Source organism: Ambystoma mexicanum, chromosome 14 (genome assembly GCF_040938575.1).
Source record: "Ambystoma mexicanum isolate Mex_15411 chromosome 14, UKY_AmexF1_1, whole genome shotgun sequence".
Taxonomy (NCBI): Eukaryota; Metazoa; Chordata; class Amphibia; order Caudata; family Ambystomatidae; genus Ambystoma; species Ambystoma mexicanum.
The window spans coordinates 201,343,449-201,366,304 of NC_090940.1; the positions used below are offsets into that span (position 1 = coordinate 201,343,449).

Below are 22,856 nucleotides of genomic sequence, written 5' to 3' on the forward strand. Positions count from 1 at the left end.
TTTGTGCACATTCATCAAACAGTAACAAAGTTATAACCCATCTAAAAATGTTGAGACCCCCACTGTAATTTTGCCCCCTCTTCACAAAATCCAACCAAACTTTGCAAGAACATTCAAATCTGGGTCTTAAATTAAAGATATCACACATTTTTTTTTAGCGACATTTTGCCCGTTTTTACAAAAAAGCGACTGGACAGATTTACACCAAATTTACAAAAAGCATGCTTTCGAGACCGATGTCTGTGGACATCACGACAGCCCCTCGGCCAATCAGAGGCCTGTCCGTGGACTGAACAGGGAAATGTGTCCGCAGACCAAACCCAGATATCACACTTTTTTTGTTTAGCTACATTTTACCCGTTTTTCAAAAAAAACAACTGGACGGATTTACACCAAATTTACAAAAAGCATGCATTCGGGACCAAGCTGCCGCTCCTGGCGCAAATTTTGTGAAAATCCATCCAGTGATTTGGACTGTAGGCGCGAGGAAAATAATGTTTCCATTGCATCTATGGGAAAAACCACACATTTTGAGACCCTCCCTATAACTTTACCCCCCATGCACGAAACCTCACCAGACTTCACAGAATCAATCTGATGGGCCATATACTTTTTTATGCAAAATTTCATGAGGATTCATCGGGGGGGGGGGGGGGGGAAGTTATAAGCCGTCCAAAAGGTGGTCTTCCTATGGGTTGAGCAACTTAAACCATAACTACAGGGCCGCTACCACAGGCCCTGTAATATATATATTTATCTACAGAAGACATTTCTTAGCATATTTGACCATTTCGCTGACTGACAACAGCACTAAATCTTCTGTCCTGCATCTCAGAATGATTGATAATTACACTTACCTGTTACCTGATGAGTTTTTAATAAATAGCATGCTGGACCTTACCTTGGACACTGTGGCATACATCATGGAGTTGTGTACATACTTATGAGTTTCAAATGCCCTTTTCTTAAGAGCCACAACCTCTGAGGCCAACAAAATGGCAGAACGGTGCTATATAAAACTACTTTACATTTCTGCAGACATGTATTTTTCAAGCGCGTATTATTTAGTTATGTTATTAACCCCTAATGGAGTTACAGAGAATAATCGTATCATCAATTCAAGAAAAGGGTTTGTTTATATCACTTATTACTCATATTTCCTAATTGTTAAGAGGTGTTTAATAATCTCCTGATTGTGAAGGGGAGTTTAATAATCAAATTAATTTGAGACTGCTTGATAACTGAAATCCTTCACTGCAAACAGGTCAAATTAACCCTCCTTATTTAAAAGAGACACTCCTGATTTCTTTTGAGAAAAAATATGCCATATTTTACTTTCTCCCTCCTAAAATATTCCTCATCCCAATTCAAGTCAATAAAATAAACCTTTTCTCCGTCTCAAAATCTCACTACTAAGCAACCTAAAATGCTAACATATATATATGTAATTTGGATAACTAAACAGCGAATTTACATTTTTGCCCGACTGTTTAGTATTACGATTAAAAAAAAAGTGTATGAACCAAGAACGCACGATAAGGATATTGTCTTCAGGCGGCTTTGCTGTTCTACTGTATAGTTAGCTACAGCGTAGAGTAGACTAAACCTATTCTATTTAACTGTCTCGAGACCGGCGTCCTGTGTTGCCGCTGCCACTTGTACCCTCTGTCAAGCGGAAGTTGGCTTTTCATTGCGCATGCTCTGTTGTGGATACAACTGGTCTCGCAGTACAGGCGAGTCTTGTGCAATGAATTGTTCATGAGTGTTGGTGCTGCACCGGGGACGTGGGAATGGATGACCAGGGCTGCCCTCGGTGCAAGACCACCAAATACAGGAACCCTTCACTGAAGCTGATGGTGAATGTCTGTGGGCATACGCTGTAAGTTTACCTTTTATGGACGCTGACTTATGTAAGGTACAGTGAAAGCTTTCAGAGCACACGTGCGTTGTAGTACCTGAACCTGTCACACGTGGAAATTATTTAGAACATCATAGGAAACGTATGAAATTGCCCACTGGACAGGTTTGTTGGGGGGCCAGCCAATGGTAACCTATCAATATGTTTATATATGTTCTTAGGTTGTGCAACCTTTCACTTTCCAGATGTCAGCCCAAGGCAACATAGTAAATGGTGGGGGATCATGGGAATCGTAGTTTTTGCCACTCTCTGATTTCAACCACATTCTTCAGGATGAGGTTCTTTGGAATGCATCTGGCATTTCACTATTGTCCTACTTCCATTGACATGCAGTGGGTAGGAAGTGTCTAACACTTGTATACAAGCTATAACTCTTGGCTTTGCCAATCCTTGTTTTAACAGGACTTCAGTAAGAACAGGCATGGTGTTTATAAATTGAGAAGCTGAAGGCAGACCTGGTCAAGACACTTTTATTAAACCCAGTAGCTCGTTTACAGCTCCAACTAAATCAAGAACTCTCAGAAGACTGATTTGTAAAAACACTGGCAGGCACTTCAAGTGCAAAGTTTGACAGTAAGGCATGATTAAGCTATCTCAAAGAGATCCCAGGACGATGTTATTGGGGAGGGACAGGAAGTGGGCGGGAATGGCTATTCAGATTAGCATGCCATGGGCAGTCAATGGTAGGGCCAATAGCCAAACAACACATACACGCTTTGTGTTATTCCTCATATACCTTATAGCCAAAAGGAATACAAATGAGGGTCGGACTCTCTAAATGCGGTTCACCAGAAAGCTTTATTTAAATAACTAGCAGTTTCTTGCCAGTGAAGAAATATATCTGTAATATGTTTTGAACTACAAGTCTTCATAATCCTCAAGCCTGCAGATACTGTAGCCACCCGTAGATACATTCCAGAGAGCTAGCCACTAAAGGCTGAGGTGTGTTTTTTTTGTACACGTTATAAAAATGTTCCCCTTGATTTGTTCACATGTACATGTGACTTGCTCATAGTTTTAACATTTCGGATGTGGAGCATTGTGGCTTACATGTTGCCTCTTTACAGGAAGGGGGGGATGTGGCATGCTGTATTGCTCTGTAATGTAGAAGGGTGCTGTGACCTCACAGTGTGCAGGTAAACGGAATGCATGTATGCCAGTGGTAGAATGGGTATTACATGGATTACGTGCTGGAATTCTCGTTACTCCTAGTCCTCTTCCTCGCCTCAATATGTTTGAGGAAACCTTGCTTCTCATGCAGGAATCCTTCACTTTTCGTGCAATTCTTTTCTGCCTCGCTTCCTTCCCTGGGTATGCACCCCCCACCCCCTCTTTCCTTCTGGATATAGTTACATACAACCTTGGAGTCGGCCCATTCAATGCCAGAAGGATGAGAGAGACAGGACACAGGTATTGTGATGCAGAAAAGTAGGACTAGGAGTAATGAAGTAGATTGGTGAGTAATCTAAGCATGACCTCAATGTCCCTCCTCCTCGTCTCAGTACTTACTCTGGAGGAATACCATCTGTATGTGGTGAATGGGTCTAGAACAAACCAACATGGTGCAAGCACGCCATCCACCGCCATTTATTCATACAGGTCACCATAAGACTGAAAAATCAGTGAGTCACAGCACTCAAAACCCTGGTCTATATTGCACCATCCTCTTGCTTATTTAAATTCAGTTGGTAGTGCACGATGAGGGGTATTTGGGTAAGCCCAAGTTTCCGCCCTACAAATATCCTGGATGGAGACCCATGTGCCATGAAGTTGCCAGAGCCGTTGTTGGCCTGTGCCGAAGGAGTGGGGTTGGACCCACACCCAGAGGATTCTTATGTGAGAAAGATTGCTTCTCTAAGCCACCGGCAAACCATGGGAACCGTAGCCTTACACCCAGGGTGGGACCCTGGGTTGGGATCTGCCTCACGTCACAAAGAGGCTATGTGAATTGTGGACGACTTGAGACTTTTCTAGATAAATCAAAACTGCTCTACAAGCATCCAGCTTATTTCAGTTAAACTCCTCAGGGGTGGATGGACTAGGGGGGGAAAAAGGACAGAAGAACAATTTCTTGTGACACATGCAACTGAGACCACCTTAGGAAGAAATGATGAGTCACACCATAGAAACGGGGCATCTGATTCGATAAGCTGACTTACATCTCAGTGCACACCTTTCCCCCAGTTGTCTTGCAGAAGTGATGGCCACCAAAAACACTGTTTTAAGGGGAAGCAATTTCAGGAAACGAGTTCTAGCGGCACAAAGGGAGATGTTTGCAGCACTCTACATCCCTTACACAGATCCTAGGAGGGAAGCTCAGACACTGGAGCAGTCATGCATATAGAAAAACTCTTCACCCACCTGTTATCTAAGCAGAGGTCCTCATGGCCCGTTTCCTAACATCCCTAGATGTGCGGATGGCTGCCCATTCAGCCCTCAGGGCAGAGACAGCCAATCCCACATTAACCCCCCCCTGTAAAAACTGAAGGATGCAAGATACAGGACTTTGGATAGGGAAGACCTCTGCTTCGTACAATTAACCTGGAAGTTGCCCTAGTGCGTGTTGTAAGCCTTCAGAGTTGAAGGGTTTTTGTCACTCGGAATGGAGCCGGCTACCTCTTGGCAGACAACCTCTCCTTTTCAACTGCCAAGCCACCCAGGGCTTTGACCCTAACCCCTCCTGGACCTGGATCAAGGGGCACAGATGGCTGGGAAGGAGAAACTCTGGTGCTACTGGCAGGTCTAAAAGAAACGGGAACACACCTCTGCTGTGCCAGAAAGTTATCAGAAGGATCACCGCCAACCCCGATTCCCTGATGTCAAGTACCAATTTTGGAATCATGAGAAGAGGCAGGAAAGTAAATGGAGGCCCCTCGTCAAACTGCTGACATTGCATTGTATTGCCTGGCTCCATTAGAGAGGACTCTAGAGATGAACTAGGATACTTTGGAATTTGGCAGGGAGGCAGAGCGATACAGCCCGGGGGTTACAAAATCCATGCCAAGGGTGTAGAACACGTCCTTCATCAGTTCCCATTCTTCCTCCTCAAGCTTTCCTCTACTAGATTGTCTAGTTCCCGGATGTGAACCGCTTTCAATGACAGGAGGTTCAATTGGGCCAAAACTCCCATTTCCTGTGCCAGGATATCTAGATTTTGGAGGGGTAACCCCCGTTCCTGTTGATAAACGAGGCTGTGGTAATGTTGTCTGTACTTAAAATCACTATCTCCCCTTTGAGGTATGGTGAGAAGAATTGCAGGGCATGAGTAGCCACCAAAAATTCCCTTTAGTTGGAGGAATGGACTGTTCTTGCTGTGGCCACAACTCATGGGGGCTGTGATTCTCCTATACAGCCCCCATCTCGTCTTGATGGCATCTGTAGTCAGAATGTTTGGGAGGGATTGGTTTAGGGGAAACCCCTCCAAGAGGTTGGTAATTTGTAGTCCCCATTGCAACTTTAATCTCAGTGTAGGTGTGACTGTAACCAGGGCCTCCAAGTCCAGGGTACCCTCATTACAGTGACTGTGAAGGTATAACAACAATGGCCTCCTATGGGGGCGAGCCTATGTAACCAAGTATGTACAGCAGACCATGTGTCTCATAGCCACGAGGAAGTCCCTTGTAGATCTTCTCTTATTGGAGAGAAGTTCCTCAGTGTCCTCTAGAGATTCACTGCTCTGTTTTCTGGTAGCATCATTCTACCTATTCTGTCCAGAACCTTCCTCTGATATACTGGAGATCCTATGATGAAAGGAGCTGAAATGCCATGTTGATAAGAAATTAAACTGTTTCTAGGTACCTGCAGGTTAGGACTGTCTGCTGTGACCGCAACTCTCTTGATGAGGCTTTGAAACCCCAATCGTCCAAGTATGGAAAGACTTGGATACCTCTGAGATGAAGGGAGGCTATCATTGGATCCAGGACCTTGATGAAAACCTGAGGTGCTAACTTGCGACCAAATGGGAGAGCTCTGAATTGCAAGAGCCTCAGGAACTGCTGGTGTGATTTGGAGATGGGCACATGATGGTAGGCATCCTGAAGCTCCAGTGACGTCAGAAAGACATTGTCTTGAATCAGGGGGATAATCCTCTGAAGACATTCCAACTTAGTGCTGTAAAGTCACACAGTAGTTCATTATCTGCAAATCTATAGTCAATCTATTTTTTCTTTATGGTTTGGGAACCAGGAAAACTATACGACCTATCTTTCCTGGGAACGTTTTTGATGGCTTTCTTCTGTGGCAGTTCTTGACTGGCCAGCCCCATTGCCATCCTTGTGGCTTGACCTCTGGGGTAGGAAGTATGAGTGGTCCCTGAAGGAATCGGGGAGAGCTGTATTTCATCTTGCAACCCCGACAGACTAGTTTATTGACCCAAACCACATGTCAAGAGGTAAACTCATATAGTTGATTGAAAGATATAGAAGAATGGAGATCCACACAACACACAAGAGATTCTACATCTAATTTAAAAGACAATTGTACAAAAATTGTGTAGTATTTCAGAAAGACACTGTTGTGCATGGTGATTCACAACATTATTTTCTTTTTTGTTCTTTATATATTTCAATTGTCCTTACGAGACTGGGGAGAATGGTACCCTTCTGAAGTACGTGCGGCGTGCACTTCACCTCTCCTTAAGTGGATAAAGGTTTTCAGAAATGTTGATACTACTGTTCTATCCTTCCACTCCCATAGGATATCATAGTTTGACTCAGTTAACAAATGAAGTTAAGCTTTTAACATGTGTTTAAAGAATGAGGAAGAGGCCCTGGTGATCGTTTCTACTGGAAGAGTAAGCTCTGCTTCTGGGAAGGCCATATATAGTGCCACCTGGTTTAGGACGGAAGCTACTGCTTCTTTGTCCAAGTATTTGCCTTTCTGATACTCATCTTTGGAAGTGTGTAGAGGTGCCTTTTAATCACTTTAACCCAAAGCAGGCCCACCGCTTAAGAAGTGAGTGCACATTCGTACGTAAAGCAAGTTTAGTGTACAATCGGCACGGGAGGGGCTAGATGACGCTGTAGATCAAACTAACCCGACTCTGAACCACACAAGTTGACACATTATGTACATTTTTGCAACAGTTAAAACACTCCCATATATTTTATTACAAGCCACCTCCGTGTGCTTGGTCAAGACCTATACAAAACAAATCCAGTCGTTTTCCAATGCCCCTGTTCTCATTGCTCACAATAATCTTAACTGCTATCTTCAGTTCATTTGCATAACATACCCTCTTTTAGTATTAGCTAGTGGGAGGTCGTGACATCATCACATAGTTACACATTCACATACAAACATAATTTATTACAAATCTCATCTGGGCTGAGACCTCCTAACCCTAAACATAATTGCACATGGTTTGCACGAATACTTCAAACAATATGAGGAGGGGTTTCCTTTGGAATGGCAATAACCATCTCACCCACCCTAACTTGCTGGCGTCTCCTGAACACTCTAATCTAAACGACTACCAATTCCACAAGCATGGCCTCTGGTCACATCCTGAGAAAACAATTGAAACCCATGATGTATCGATAACACTCTGGCCTCGAGCGTCACTTCATCATAAAGTTTATTGCTGGTCAAAAATAAATGCCCAGATCCCCCTGAACAATAAATAAGCTCCCATGCACTTAAAAGATTGCATCTTCTGTCCGGGATACTGCCAAGTCATAGAAAAACCTGGGCCGACTTGTTGTTTGACCATCTGCTTAATGTCACGGTTAATCTTTACCTCTGCTTCGGCCTCCAACAAACCAGCTTGTCCCAGTCACTTGGAATTCACCTCACAACCCCTGACTACAGATGTTTAACCAATTTATGAAAAGAGCACACAGTGCATTTAGATTTGTAATTTCTCCATGTATGTTTAACAGTGCATGCAGTGCTCCAGATAAGATTTTAAGGTGGGGGTATTTTACTCCCTATTTTGAAACTTTGAGAGTTAATGTGATTTCAAGAGAGTAAAAATGACTTTCTCCTTTGCAAGAGAGTAATGTGTATGTGACATCCAGCTGACATGTGCAAAAACTGTATGAAAACCATTACCATGCGGCAGCTGTCTGCATTGTGACAGAATACACCTTTCATTATTTCACTAAGTTCTGCCATTTAATAATTCTTGTATATATTTAAATGTTGAAAATACAAAAACCTAGCCAATTGCATAGTAATGCAAACATGCATTGTATTGTGTGTTTTGAGGTTCGATAGCAGAATTGTCTTTTGATTTTTAATGAAAGTCTTAATTTCCTGGAGCTATAACTACCTAATAGTAAGCCAATGTTATGATACAACAGTGCATAGAGGCAAGGCCTCCATGCTAAATTCTATGCTTAATATCATGGTCAAAGGGTTATTTATATATCACTTTTGGCAAAGAGCTGTACATAGTACATATTTTTCACAATTATCACCAAACCAAAGTTGGTACTCCTTTATCGACCTCAAAAAGGATGAAAGGCTGTGTTGGCCTTGCCGGGATTTGAAGCTGCAACCTACAGATCATGCACGGATTGCAGTAACAAGCTTTGAACCGGCGGAGCTATCTTATTGGATAATATCCTTCAGAGTTTGGTAAACTGAGTATCGACTGAGGTATAATATTCACAGTGCCTAGATGTCAGGATTGTCTTCCTCTGATTCTGATAACTCCAGTTTCAAAATCCCCCTCGTCGTCCTCACCTGACGAGCTGGGCTCTGGAGATGGTATCTTCTTCCTTCTCCTGGCTGGTATATCCTTTTCTTTAATGAAGATATGGTCTGCCTCGGAAGTGGGCTCCGGAGATGGTATCTTCTTCCTTCTCCTGGCTGGTATCGCCTTTTGTTTAATGAAGGTATGCTCCGCCTCGGAAGGAAGCCACTGTGACCGCGAGGTCTCAGCAGGCCAGCGGCCTCACTTCTGGGACAGCCTAGTATTTGGGGGAGGGGGGGGCGGGAGCCCCCAGGCATAAACAACCCCAATGGAGTCCAAGATGAAAATAACCAGCTGGTATCCACTGAAGAGCTGATCAGAGACTGAGTAGGCACAGGGTCCAAGGTAACTTGTCAGAAAAATAGGCACCCCAGCTGATAGACAGTCGGCATGTAATCCAAATAAGAAGGACAAAAGATAACCGGGATGATTCACTATCGTAGTAGCAAAGATACTGGTATGGGCACAAAAGAAGGGCAAATCTTCCGGTAAAGAGAGGCAAAAGAACGCCTCTTGTCAGCAGCTGGCAATATGAAGGAAAACAAAAGGTAAGAAAGCGAGAGCACAATAACAAGCGAACGCGGTCTGCGAGCCAGCTGCTGGAAGTACGGAGAGCAGCGGCAGCCAAAAGGCGGGCAGGCAAGCAGCAGCGCTAGCGAGGGAGAAAGAGCAAAGAAAGGAGAGGATGCTGGAAAGCGACACAAGAAGAGAGCGAGGCGAAAAGGGGACAAAAGGTGGGAAGGAAAGAGCAAGCAGAGCACTGCGAAAGAGAAATAATAACATGGAGCGAAAGCAACAAACGGAGGAAACCTAGTTCGTTGAAACGCGCCGCTCGCCGGGAAGGAAAGGAATAAGAACCTCCCGGTGGCGGCCATGTTGCAAAAGAACTAGACTGCGCTGATACGTGCGGTCATAAAATGTAATGGGGAATTCAATGAAGTCGGTGTCTCCAACGGCCCCATAATCGCCATCCCCCTGGATGCATGACATTAGATGTTGGATGAACCATGTATAGAGCGCTACATAAAGTTGAATACCTATCTGCTTTATCACAGGGACAGGTTTTGCTGAGTTTCTATTTCAATTGTTTTGGATGTTTTCATTGTAGTCTTGACAATTTGAGAGGCTATATATAACCCCTGTGATTGGTGTAATGACAATCACCCTTGATCAAAGACTCTGCTGCCACTGACCATTTAAACTAATGTACCCCATTGGGTGCAAGGTTGAATGGATGTAAACTAGACCGTACATACTGATCATTTTACACACTGTTTTTATAATTAGAGTGTAAATTAAATTAGAAGTGTAACATTATCTGCCTCCGCACGATTATGCACACAGCACAGGAACTCCGGAAAATTCAATTGTGCAATACTGGTTTGCTTTCACTAGAAAAAAAAGCATAATTTGTTACAAAACATGAATTCTCAATTGCAACTTAGTTTTCCATCTTATTACATATACAGTCTTAACATGCTGTGAAAAACAGCAGAAGCTGAATGTGTGCAGTTTCTTTTTTTGAAAGGCTTCAGAGAAATAAATTCTGTTTCAGAGGCTTTTCTCCATGGCTTGCAATTATACCCATGTAGATAAAAATCAAAAGAGCAATTCTGGTTTCTGCCAAGTAACCGGACCTTTGCACGCCCCACTGCTCTAAAGTTGTGCATAAATGTACACAGGAAAATAATAAAGCTGTCGTATTTACAAGGTTTTCATGCGTAAAAAGGCCTGGTATGAACCTTATCCTAAGGCCTGAGTGCAATTTGCTTTATTTATTTATTTATTTATTTATTTATTTATTTGCTTGTTCGGCGCTTATACAGAAAGTAAATACTGTTTCAAATCAACCACAGGGCAACCGGGAGTAGACAAGGGGATGTGAAACAATTAAACAGTTAATACAATTAAATTGATAAAGAGATATTAAATACAGTGAGTGGGAGGTGGGGGGGGTAAGAACCTACTATGCCATGTGAGTGCTCAGAACATGCAAGTGAAGAAGGGAGGGGGAATGGGATAAGTGCCGTGGAGCTCAATGGGAGTAACAGGTGAAATGCAATGCTGTGTAAGTGCGAGTCTTCATGGAGGAGGGTGAGCAGAGGCAAGTCCTGAGGAAAGAAAGAAGCTGGGGGCGATTTGGTGTGTGAGGTCGGGGCCCTGAGGATGCATGGGGGCCCTGCACACCAAACAAGCAACTGTGAAATTGGCAGAGGAGAGGGAGGGAGTGGGGGAGGGGGAGGTAAAGAGGAAATTCTTGAGGAGGTTCCGGAATTTAAGAAAGTCCTACTCAAGACGAAGAGGGAGGGGGAGGCTGTTCCAAAGAAGGGAGCCAGCAGAGGAAAGTGATAGATCACCTGATCTCTGTTTAGCTAAACACTTTACACCCAAAGAGTTAGTGCCAGAGGAGCACAGTGGTCTAGAGGCGGAATATTTAGTAAGATTGAGTTGCAGATAGTGTGATCTCCGGCCCTAGACAGCCTTGTGGAGGATACAGAGGGATTTTAATTTGGTCAGTGAAGCAACCAGGAGCCAGTGAAGACTTTTTAGGTCAGAAAATATGCAGTCCCTGGTCTTGAGGCCAAGGAGAAGTCTTGTTGCCCTATTCTGGATTAGCTGGAGAGGTCGCAGAAGGGAGATTGATGAGAAGGCTATTGCAATAGTCAAGCCTAGAGAGAATAAGGGCTTGGGTAACATTGAGCTTCTGGGGGAAGGTGAGAAAAGGTAGAATTCCTTTGAGAAGGAAGAGCTGAAAGTGGGACTTCTTGGCAATGTCCTGCATGTGAGGGAGGAAGGAAAGAGAGGAGTTGAAGATGATTCCAAGGTTTCTGGCTTCGGAAGAGAGAACAGGGGGAGAGCCCATGGAGAAAGGCCAGAGAGAAGGGAAGAAGTCGGGTGCAGGGGTCAAACTGGAAAGCATCTTTGTTTTGCTGGCATTGAGGCAGAGACCATTGGAAGTGCACCAGACCTGGATGGCAGAAAGACAATCTGGATGATGGAAGGTGCATGGGGGTCAGCAGGAAGTTGAAGAAGAGTTGTGTGTCGTCCGCATAACACTGAAAGTTGAGGGAGAAGGAGGTGATGGGCAGTGTTAGGAAAGATTCTCTTTATTGCACCTTTCCTTCCATCTTTATGGAACCCCCAAACTGTTTGCTTTGATTTTTCAATCTGACCTGTATTTTTTCAGTGAAGTGAAGCTTTGAGCTTCACTGTACTGGCCTTTGCTCACATGTTATGGGGAAACTGATACGTCCTTAAGGCTATCAGTACTGGGAAACAGTGTTTCACTTAGTCTTGTGATTATGTTGCTACTTGTGGTTACATTTGTATCACATGTGGTAACATTTTATCATTGCACACAGCAGCTTACACTGCAGTGCAATGGGGTTAATTTTTGTTGTGCCCTAGACTAACACTCAAAGGATTTTTTGGTTATTCTGAGGTGCTTAAAAGATGGGCTGGTGGCAGCAATGACTTTTCCCCACTTTTTGGGGAATTTCATTTTAGCTTAACCGCGTTTACCGCGTTTGGCTACTTACTGTGGCTACTAGTCAAACATGGCTGTGCCACGAGGTTTTTCGCCGATTCTTTTTGCTTTTGTTGTTTAGCCTTCTTCCTGGCCTCAGAGGCCAGAAAGATCCTTATAAGGACTTCCAGTGCCCGGGACAGCAGGAGCTTTTGGCGTGCTACTGGAGGGCTTTGTGTGTTTGCAGGCAGGATGTGGGCTGGGTCAGTCTGACCCTAATACACATCCTGGTTTCTGTGTGTCTGAGTGGTGTGCATGAGTGTTCCCGCCAGTGGTCCTGATTGGACCACTGTGGGGTGTGTGTGTGGACTAGTTCTGCAATTGGCTAGTGGGAGTTTCGACTCCTACCTGGCTTTTAGGATAAGAAGAGGGCCCCTGCATGCAATTCTCGGAGATCCTGGAAAACCTGAAGGAGCCAAGAATCCTTCCAGCTGAGAAGACCCGCAAAGAAACCTGTAACCTGTCTGAAGGAGGCCTGGCAGGCAACCAACTTCTGCTGCAGTCCTAGTGGAGCCCTGTCTGTCTCTTGATCTCCAGTAGGCCTGCAAAGGTGCTACGACCCCAGGAGTGGAGGGACCATTCATTCCCAAAGCCTACTCGGTGCCCAGCGCAAAAACTGCCTTCGGAAGTGCCCGGGAATCGTCCTGGGGCTGACCAGCTTAGTTTTTGGGCTACCGGGTTATCTTCGTTGCCGTTCCGAGTTTCCGCCTGAAACTTGGCACACCCTAAGCTGCCGCTGCAACAACACCCTCGGCGTCCTAGCACCAAGGGGACCCGAGAAAGACCGGAAAGTCCGACCGCGGCTACGGAGTCCTACTACATAGCTATGCGCGGCGTGCACGGTCCGAAACCTGCTTTTCTGACCCGCCTCCAGTCCCGAGAAGGGTGCTGCATCGTTTGTTTCTGCATTTCTTCATCAAGAGTCCTTGCACCAGCAAAAGATCCTAACCAGAGAATCACTCGAACCTGCAACCCGTGAAAATCGAGGACCGCGGAATTCAGCGGGAAAAGCAAGCCAGGACACCCTTCCTTTTGTTCTGGAAAGTCTTGGGAAGATTTGGAGTGAGGGGGGTAAGTTACTGAGCGTTTAACATACCCCTACACTCCCATTGTAAGTCAATGGACTTATAATATTCTTAATCTAAAACCTATTGGCTTTGCCAATACTTGCCTTGGCAAGACTTCTACTGTTGGGGGGGAATTTTGGACACTGTCTATCTTGAACCCTGGCTCTAAGAATCCATCACTGGACCCCAGAGACCCTACCTACATTTTCTCCTGCCTCCTGAGTGCTGTATCTTTGTATCCTGTACAATAGGGCACAAGGCCCCAGGCAATTTAGGATTGGACAATATTAGTTAGGGGTAACCTCTCTGTGGACCTTTTTCTGTGTAATACTCGCCTGTTCATTCCCTTGCAGGAGTATCTTGAGTTGCATTATGCATTTGAAATCTGTGATTGTATATATGTATTTTAGTTTGATGGTATTGGTTGATAAATCCACTTGCTTGTTTTCATTTTTCTTAGTGTATTTGGCCATAATTAAATAACTGTATTTTTATAGATCCTATTTGTGACTCTCATTGTGGACCCTTTACACTCTCACCCCTCTGAAGATCTTAGCCTAGACCGCCTGTCACTGCTACCTTAAACTGGTTTGGCTACAGCTTCCCAGAGTTGTCACTGTCCCAATATAGGTTGGCCTTCTATACATCTATCCACCAGGCCAGAGTATCGGAAATCAGTCTTAACAGGGAGATATTAAAGAGCCAAGGTGAGAGGATACAGCCTGGGGGGCACCACAGGTGGAGAAGGAAGTGGGAGAGGAGAAGGTACCCTGGATGACTTGAGAGGAGCGATCAGTAATGAAGGATGTCAGCCAGTCCACTGCCCGCTCCGAGATATCAAGGGTGTCGTGGAGCCTTTGTATGAGGATGGAGTGGTTGACCGGGTCAAATGCAGAAGAGAGATCAAGAAGGATGAGGACATCTGACGAGTTGGATGTTTTCAGAAGACCAGTTTCCGTGCCTCTGGATGCTCGGAATTCAGATTGATGGTCGTGGAGACCACCAACTAGTTCAGTGTGAGAGTTGAGTTGGGACAGGACCAATTTCTCCAGAAGTTTCCCCAGGAAGGGGGTGATGGAGATAGGGTGTTAGGTGGCTGTTCAGGTAGGGTCTGCTGATGGTTTTTTGATGAGGGGGGCGCACAAGGGAGTGCTTGAGGGAGGAGGGGAAGGAACCAGTAGTAAAGGAGTGGTTACAGAGACCAGCGAGTGCAGGGGCAAGAGAGCCAATGTTGTCCTTGATGGTTATGGAGGAACAAGGGGAAAACTGTTTTGGACAAGACCTTCATGGAGCAGACAAGTGACTTCATCAGGTGAGACAAGGGCGAAGGAGGTGACGGAGGAAGCAGGAGGGTGAGTGGCCAAGGGAGGCAAGGGGGTGACGGATGGGTTAGGAGAGTGTGTAACAAGGCTGTTCAGGATGTCCTTAGTTTTGGGGGTGAAGTAAGTGGCGAGTGGGTTGCAGAGTGCCTGGAGAGGGAATAGGGGAGGAGGATTCTGTGGAAGGTTTGGCTAGTTCCCTGCAGATTTTGAAAAGTTTAGTCGTGTTGTAGGATGCGCCAGATACCCGTTCCTGAATATGGGCCCATTTCTTGGCACAGATAGAGAGTCTGTATTGCCTTTGGAGCAGGCGGCAGGGCAGTTTATCAGAGGGTGCGCCTGAGGTTTGCCATTTCTGTTCTGCAGCTCTACACTTTCGTTTCAGAGCTGCAAGTTCGGAGTCGTATCCAGTATTGCGCATAGAGGCGTGTTTCAAAAAGATCCTCATGACTGGTGCAAGAATGTCAAGGGTGTTGCTGATGGACAGGTGGAAGTTGCTGAGAGCAATGTCAATGGTAGAGTCTAGGTTGGGGGAGGGCAGATAAAGGTGGAAGTAAAGGCAGCAGATGACACTAGTTTCATTGGGCGGATGTTCCTGAATGAGGTTGGCAGGGCTTTTGGGTGGGGAGGTCACAGGACCATAAGGACCCAGATGGGAGAAGAGAAGGGAGTGGCCTGACCAAGAGCGAAGGCTGACCAGAGGCATCAGAGGGAGGTTGGAGTGGATGATACTGATATTTATTTTAATCCAGAGCGTGTCCAGCAGAGTGGGTTGGACCAGAAGAGAGAATGGAGAGGGATAGAGAGGTCAATGAAAAGAGTAGATGCTGTGCCAGGGGAGTCCAATTGGATGTTAAAGTCAACCAGGAGCAGCAGGTTGGAGGAGGTAGACAGTAAGGTGGAGCAGAAATCGGCGCATTCAGAGAGGAAATGGGAGGTTGTGGCAGGAGGCCGGTAAATGGTAGCAGTGGTCAGGGTGAAGGGTGAGAGAACCCATTTGCATACCAGGCTCTCAAAGGAAGTGTAGAGCTGAGTGGGTAAGAGAGTAGGGAACCCACTCGGGGAAGATCAAGGCAACCCCACCACCAGTACGGTGAGGATTTGGCTTGGAAATTATCTTAAAGCTGTCAGGGAGGAGACCGTCAAAGGCAATGACTGAGCTGGTATTGAACCATATCTCAGTAAGGGCGGGAATGTCAAGGTCTGTGTTTTCAAGAAGGCCGGCAGATGTTAGCAGAGTGTTTGTTGGCTAAGCAGGCGTTAAGAGCGGCTAGGTGGAGGCAATCGCTGCCTTTTGAAGGTTTTCCGAGGTGGAGTACAGGGGTGTGGTACTTCAATCAGAAGGGAGGGCAGAGAAGGAAGTGGGGGAGAGGCTGGAGAAGGAATAAAGTTAATGAGGGATGGAAGGATGCGGTCAAAGAGAAGGAGGTTGCCCTGAGGGCCCTAAACAAGAATAGTGCCAGTGTGGTAGACCTAGATGATGCAGCGTGAGGAGAAGAAGCCCGCCGAGAGAACTTTCCACTTGGTGCCACCATTAATGGGAGAAGATGTGAAAGCGGTGACAGTTGAGATGAGATGAGAAGTCCATAGGTCTGGAGAGGGGACAGAGAAGAGGATATCAGTGAAGATCTCTCTGGAGGATGCACTGACATAGGTGTCTGCGATGGGGATGTATTTATTTATTTATTGTCCACTTGTTAGGTGCTTATGCAGGAAGGAAATACTGTTTCAAAGCACAGGGCAACAGGGAGGTGGCAGAGGATGATGGACAATGACATTACAACCATGTAAAATAAATTAAAAACACCAATATAAGAAGAGACAATGGGGAGGGGAAGATGAACCTGCTATGCCTTGTGAGTGTTCAGAATGTGCAGGTACTGATGGGAGAGGGTATGGGATAGGTGCTGTGGTGGTTATGGAGAGCAGCAGGTGAAGTGTTATGAAGAAAAAAAGGTTAAGTGCAACCTCCAGGGGTGGAGAGTGAGCTAAGGAGTGCAGAGGATAGACAGCAGTAGGGAAGATAAGATGTGGGAGGTCAGGGTCCCCGAGGATGCATAAGGGCCCTGCACACCAATCCAGCTACTGTGCGATTAGCAGGGGAGAGAGGGAGAGAGGGAGGGAGGGAGGGAAGGAAGGAAGAGGTAAAGAGGAAGGTCTTGAGGCTTTTTCGGAACTTAAGGAGGTCCTGCTCAAGAGGGAGGGGAGGCTGTTCAAGAGAAGGGAGCCCGCTGAGGAAAGTGATCGACCACCTGCTCTCTGCTTAGCAAAACGCTTTACACACAGGTAGTTGATGCCAGAGGAACGTAAGTGTCTAGAGGGGTGAATATATTTAGTCAGAAAGAGTTGCAGATAAAGTGGTCCCCGGCCCCAGACAGTCCTTTGGATGATGCAGAGGGATTTGAATTTAATCTGTGCTGTGATTGGGAGCCAGTGAAGATTTTGTAGGGCAGGAGAGATGTGGTCCTTGGGTTTGAGGCCATGATAAGTCACACTGCCCTATTCTGTATTAGCTGGAGGGGTCGCAGGGTGGACAAAGGTAGATTGAGGAGGAGGCTATTGGAATTGTTCAGCCTAGAGAGAACCAGAGCCCGGTTAACATGGAGTCTCTGGGGGAAGGTGAGGAAAGGTAGAATTCCTTTCAGAAGGAAAAGCTGAAAGTGGGACTTCTTGGCAATGTCCTGAGTATGAGGGAGGAAGGAGAGAGAGGAGTTTGAGATGACTCAAAGGTTTCTAGCTTCCGTAGAGGAAGCCGCATTAGAGCACAAGGAAGAAGGCCAGAGTGACGGGAAGAAGTCGGGTGCTGGGCTCCCAACAGGGAGGATCTCTGTTTTGTTGGCATTGAAGCAGAGCTCATTAGAAGTACACCAGGCCTGGATGGCTGAGAGGCAGTCGGGGATGATGGAGGGTACATGGGCGTCTGTAGGAAGTTTGAAGAAGAGTTGTGTGCCGTCAGCATAGCACTGGAAGTTTGGGGGGGGGGGATGAGGCGTGCCAGCAGAGTGAGGTAGATGTTAAAGAGCGACGGCGAAAGAATGGAGCCCTGGGGGATGCTGCAGGTAGAGAAGGAAGCAAGGGAAGAGAAGATTTGCACCAAGGATGTTTTTTTAAAATATATATATTTTTTTTGGTGCTTTTTTCGTCCAGATTTCGTGAGAGAGGGAGGATAGGTGATAGTGTAGCAGTTGGGAAAGATTGGAGAGATGGTGAATGCCATCTCAGTGGCAGAGGATAGACGAGAGAAGGCAAAAGGGGAGGCACAGTCCTGGGGCATGACTCACAGGTGACCTTGTAGTTACGTAGGGCACAATACAATACAAAGCAATAGGTGATGTGCAATACAATGCGTGTACAACAAAAATGCAAGATGTCAAGCAAGGTACAATGCAATGAACTCACGAAGGAAGATAGGAGGCAAACCCATCTAGATTTGAATTATTAAAACAAGTACAATTCAATGAAGTGCACAAAAAGTAGTAAAGCATAGACAATGCAATGCACATAGGGATGAGACATGAAATCTTATCACCAAATGCAGACACAAAGTGCTGTGGCGAAGGGAGGAGGACCAGGGAGAAATTCCAGAAACATGAACGACTCAGTTGTGGAACAAGGAGGTTGTTTCAGGAGGCAGTCGGAAGTTCAGCCATCACTCATGTGTACCTAGCATGGGGCGCCTGGGGAGATGAGGTCCATGATCATGTAGCAGCACAAAGTGCACCGGAGGCTGCAGCATTATCTTTGGGGCGGCAATAGGTGGTCCCACAAGTCCAACCAGGCCCACACAGGCTCAGACAGGAGCCTTGGAGTGGGCTTTGGGTGAGGGCCGGTGTTCGCCTGCCGGCTGACCCGTTTGGGCCTTAAGGAGAAAGCAAGGCCCAATCAGTGAGGAGGAGGCATGGAAGGTCGGGCACCCCAGTGTCTGAAATTAGAGGGCAGCTATGTTTAAAGGGAGGCCAACAACAAGATTTCAAAGCAGCAGGGTGCAAATACGCTCACCAGTCCTCTGTATGGCGCTGCACTGGGAGGATTTACACACTTTCATAGCGCTCCAATAATGCTGTGGTTCTGGCAATGACCCTCAAGTATGCATGTTTAATAACTACTGTGTCTTCTTTGTGATAAATCCCCTTCCTCGCATGCACAATACTGGCAGCACAGTATTGTGGAGTGTACCTTGATGTATGCGTAAAATCTATGCATTTGTTTACTGGAGCGCTTTAGGCCCGTTCAAAAAGGAAACTAAAAATTAATTTTATTTATTACATTGTACCTATTCATTTTCCATGAAGCAAGGACTGCACCCTAACGGGAACTAGGTTTCGACCAAAAAATAAGCTTTCCCACTCATGACAAAGGCCGCATCCTTGATTGGATAGCCGACCACATCTGTCAGATTGACATTAGCTCCATTGCCCCCATTCCTTGGTCAGACCACCACCTCATTCACTTCCATATCCCCACCGAGTCCAAGACCAAAAAGCCTAACCCTATCCCTCCAGCCTTGGCAAGGTGTGCCAAAAATCTCACGAAAGATAACATCATACCGCTCCTCAGCACCCTCACAACAGACCTTAAGTCCTCCGACCCATCAGTACTAGCAGATATCTGTAAGCACAACATAGCCACTGCTATTGACACCATTGCCCCTCTACAGAACAAAAAAGCCAAAACAGTAAAACGCTCAAACACCTGGTTCTCAGCAGAACTAAAAGAACTACGCGCTCAGAAGAGGAAAGCTCTTAACACTTGGCAGAAACTACCCTCCACAGCCACCCTATCCTCCTACAAAAAAATCACCTCGCAATACAAGAAAGCTATAATTATAGCTAAGTCAGCTTCCTATAATGAAAGAATCTCTAATGCCAGATCTGAATCCAAAGAACTGTTCGCTATTTTCAAAGAACTCACCACACCAGTTACCAAATCCCAAGATGTTATTAAAGACCAAACTTGGTGTAACTCTATACAGTCTGCCCTTCTGAACAAAATTGAACTCCTACAAGAAAGAATTAAGGAACACCACAAAAATCTATCTCAGTACACTAAAACTACCACCAGCACTGAACACCTGCTCACCTCCAGCTCCAAGCACCCACCTGCCAAAGCCCCCATAACCCCGTTCAAATTCAGGGAAGTAACAGAACAAAAAATCATTGAGATTATGAACAGGATCAAACCATCTAACTGCAAAGGAGACCCCTGCGCAGCCAGTCTCATCAAAGACTGCACTGAAACTCTTGCCCCCTTCCTCAAATCCTTCATCAATGCCTCCTTCAACGCCAACACAGTTCCAGACAGCCTAAAAGAAGCCTGGGTACGCCCCCTCCTAAAAAAGAAAAAAAAAACACTCTAGACCCAGAAATTGCTACTAACTATAGGCCTATTACCACAGTGCCTTTCCTGCTCAAGATCATAGATAAAGTTGCCTATACACAAATTCAGGAATATCTAGAAACCAACCATATTTTAGGCAAAAAACAGTCAGGCTTCCGCCCAGGTCACGGGACAGAGTCAGCCCTACTTGACCTAAAAATACAACTTGGTGACATCATGGACAAAGGCAAACCTGCACTTCTTCTCCTACTCGACCTGTCCGCCGCCTTTGACCTTGTCAACCACGATATCTTAGGCATGCACCTAAAAAATGAAGCCCACTTTTCCCCAGAAGCCATCGCTTGGGAGGCCTCATTTCCAAACGGAAGACTCATGAAGGTCTTCTCAGACACAGCCTCTGCATCCCCCACTATCATCCACTGTGGCGTCCCTCAGGGCTCCTGCACCACCTCCACCCTCTTCAACATATTTACCCTCCCACTCTTCAATGATCTTGACCATCGCAACATAGCGAACACTAACTAGGCGGACGACACACAGGTTCTACTCCCACTAACTGGGACCTATGAAGAAGATGCAACAGCCCTAACCAAAATGTACACAGCCATCCAAACCTGGATGGTTGCCAACGGCCTCTGCCTAAATGGGGACAAAACTGAAATCCTTATAGTAGGTACTACCGAAACCCTTAACAAACTCCCACCACAATATAAAACCCATCATTACAGTCTCCAAGACTGTCAAAACCCTAGGTGTCCACCTAGATGCCTCATTATCCATGTCTCGCCAGGTCAACGCCATAGCCTCCTCCTCGGCACTCACCACCAAGATGATCAACGCAGTCAAACCCTTTCTCTCTACCAAAAACTGCCTATCCATAGCCAGAGCCACAATAGGTACCAAACTTGACTATTGTAATGCCCTATTCCTAGGCACCTCTGGCAACAACCTAAAAAAACTCAAAAGCACGCAGAACGCGCTCAGGCAGCGCTATCCATTCCCAAAAGGGAACACATCTCCCAAGCAAGGAAAGAGGCCCACGGGCTACCGGTTAAGGAACGTATACTCTTTAAAACGATGGCCATCACACACAGATGCCTTACATCTGATGCTCCACCCTACCACTCTGAAAGAATCACCCTCAACTCCTCCAACCGACCCATTAGAGCCCACCGTGCCAACCAGATCTACGTGCCAACGTTTAAAAGGACCAAAGCTGGAGGGTCTAGCTTCCAACACCTCGCACCCAAAAAATGGAATGCCCTGCCAACCTCACTAAGGAATGAAAATTCATACACCACCTTTCGCAAAAACTTAAAAACCTTCCTGTTCCGCTAATGCTCTACTACCAGCCTGTATAATTATGCTACCACACTGTAACCATAGAATAGCATAATATTTGACCCGCTCTGACCGCTCTTACTTGTCACACTCAATGCTACACTAAGAGTATGTAAACTGCTTTACCGACTATGCCTAAATCTTACCTGTGTCAAGTTCAAACTCGCTGTAACAGCACCACGATGCCTCAGGGCAGTTTCTGTGCGCTTTATAAATGCAAATAAATAAAATAAACATTGAATGTTATTTTAGCCATTGTCTCTAAATCTCTGATCATCTACATTTGACTTTGCGTCCATAGGCTAGCTGTGAGCAGCTTCTCTCTCGCTGAATCCATGCACCATTACCTGTGCATGCATTTCTTGCTTTCTGCACTTTCCGCACGGCCTGCAGCTTGTTCCCCCACCTCAGAGCAGCAGGCGATCTCAGTAGTTCAGAGGAACTACATTTCCCGGCAACCCGGACCTCTTAAAACACGTCATGCTGGCGCGTTTGAAGAGGCCGGTTGTTGCTGGTTTGCGTCTGGATTGCCATGCAGCCTTCTTTGCTTTGTCCCCACGGCCTCTTACCATCTTTATTTACGCCATCCACCATGCGAGACATACATTAATTAGTGAGCTTCTCTCAGGGGGAACTGTTTGTCCGCCACATGCTACACTACCAGTGCAAATGTGCAGCCATCTTGGCTAAATATAATCTAGAGCCCTTGCAAGTTTGCTCTACTCCTACTCGCACACCCTTGGACATGGCTAATCCAAGTGCCTTACCCTTGAGGTCCCCTCCCCTTCCCATGTCCACATCCTCCTTTATTAGTTCTGTTAGCAGGCAGCCAGAGGAACAGAGGCCGGTTCTTGTTAATTCCTTGTTGCCCTTAGCCAACAAGACGATGAGTCCTGGGCATATTGAAAGTTACCCGGTTGGCAATAATATTCCAGTGGTGCCCCCCAACATTCCATTGACTGACAAAAACGCTTTAGAAAATCCTTGTGTGGTTCCCCTCTTCGTTTTTCTCTTCTCAATTCTCGCTCCCTCATGCAGCACAGTGTTGAGATTGAGGACCTACTCACCAATTCTAGTCCTGATTTTCTTGCCGTGACAGAGTCTTGGCTCACTGAGGCCATTCCATCTGAGGCCTCCTTTGCCATACCTCCCAATTATCAAATTCTCCAGGCTGACAGTGGTAATCAATGCGGAGGGGGGGTAGCGCTACTGTTCAAGAGCCAGGTACAGTGCCATCTTTCTAGTCATGAGTCCCCGGATGACAGTGAGACCTTAATGGCAAAACTTAAAATCGCAGACCATGTCTCCCTGACTATTGTCATCATTGATAGACCCCTGAGAATCCTACCTCCTTTTTGAAGAACAGTTTTGAAATCTTCTGAATAAAATTACCAAGGTGAAATCCCCTGTCATTGTGTTGGGAGGCTTTAACTACTGGGCAGATGTACCTTCGGACAGCTACGCCTCGTCCCTGTTGGCTGCCCTTAATACCATAGGGTTCTCGCAGTGGGTAGAAGGACCCATCCATGTTGTGGGGCACACAATCAACTGGGTTCTATCCCATCAATGTCTTGTTTCCATCCTGGTCATGAACCCCTGTGTATGGTCCGACCACCACTTGCTGACTCTTTGTGCTAGCACCCCTGCATGC

General features: G+C 46.0%; 1 protein-coding gene across 1 annotated transcript in view; it reads left to right on the forward strand.

Moving 5' to 3' along the window:
* The first annotated feature begins 1,687 nt into the window (after positions 1 to 1,687).
* Positions 1,688 to 22,856, forward strand: part of MNAT1 (MNAT1 component of CDK activating kinase) — a 1,123,271-nt gene continuing 1,102,102 nt past the window's right edge. The window contains exon 1 of the mRNA XM_069638923.1: positions 1,688 to 1,879. Coding sequence (XP_069495024.1) covers positions 1,791 to 1,879 — 89 coding nt within the window. The 5' untranslated portion in view covers positions 1,688 to 1,790. The remainder of the gene's footprint in view (positions 1,880 to 22,856) is intronic.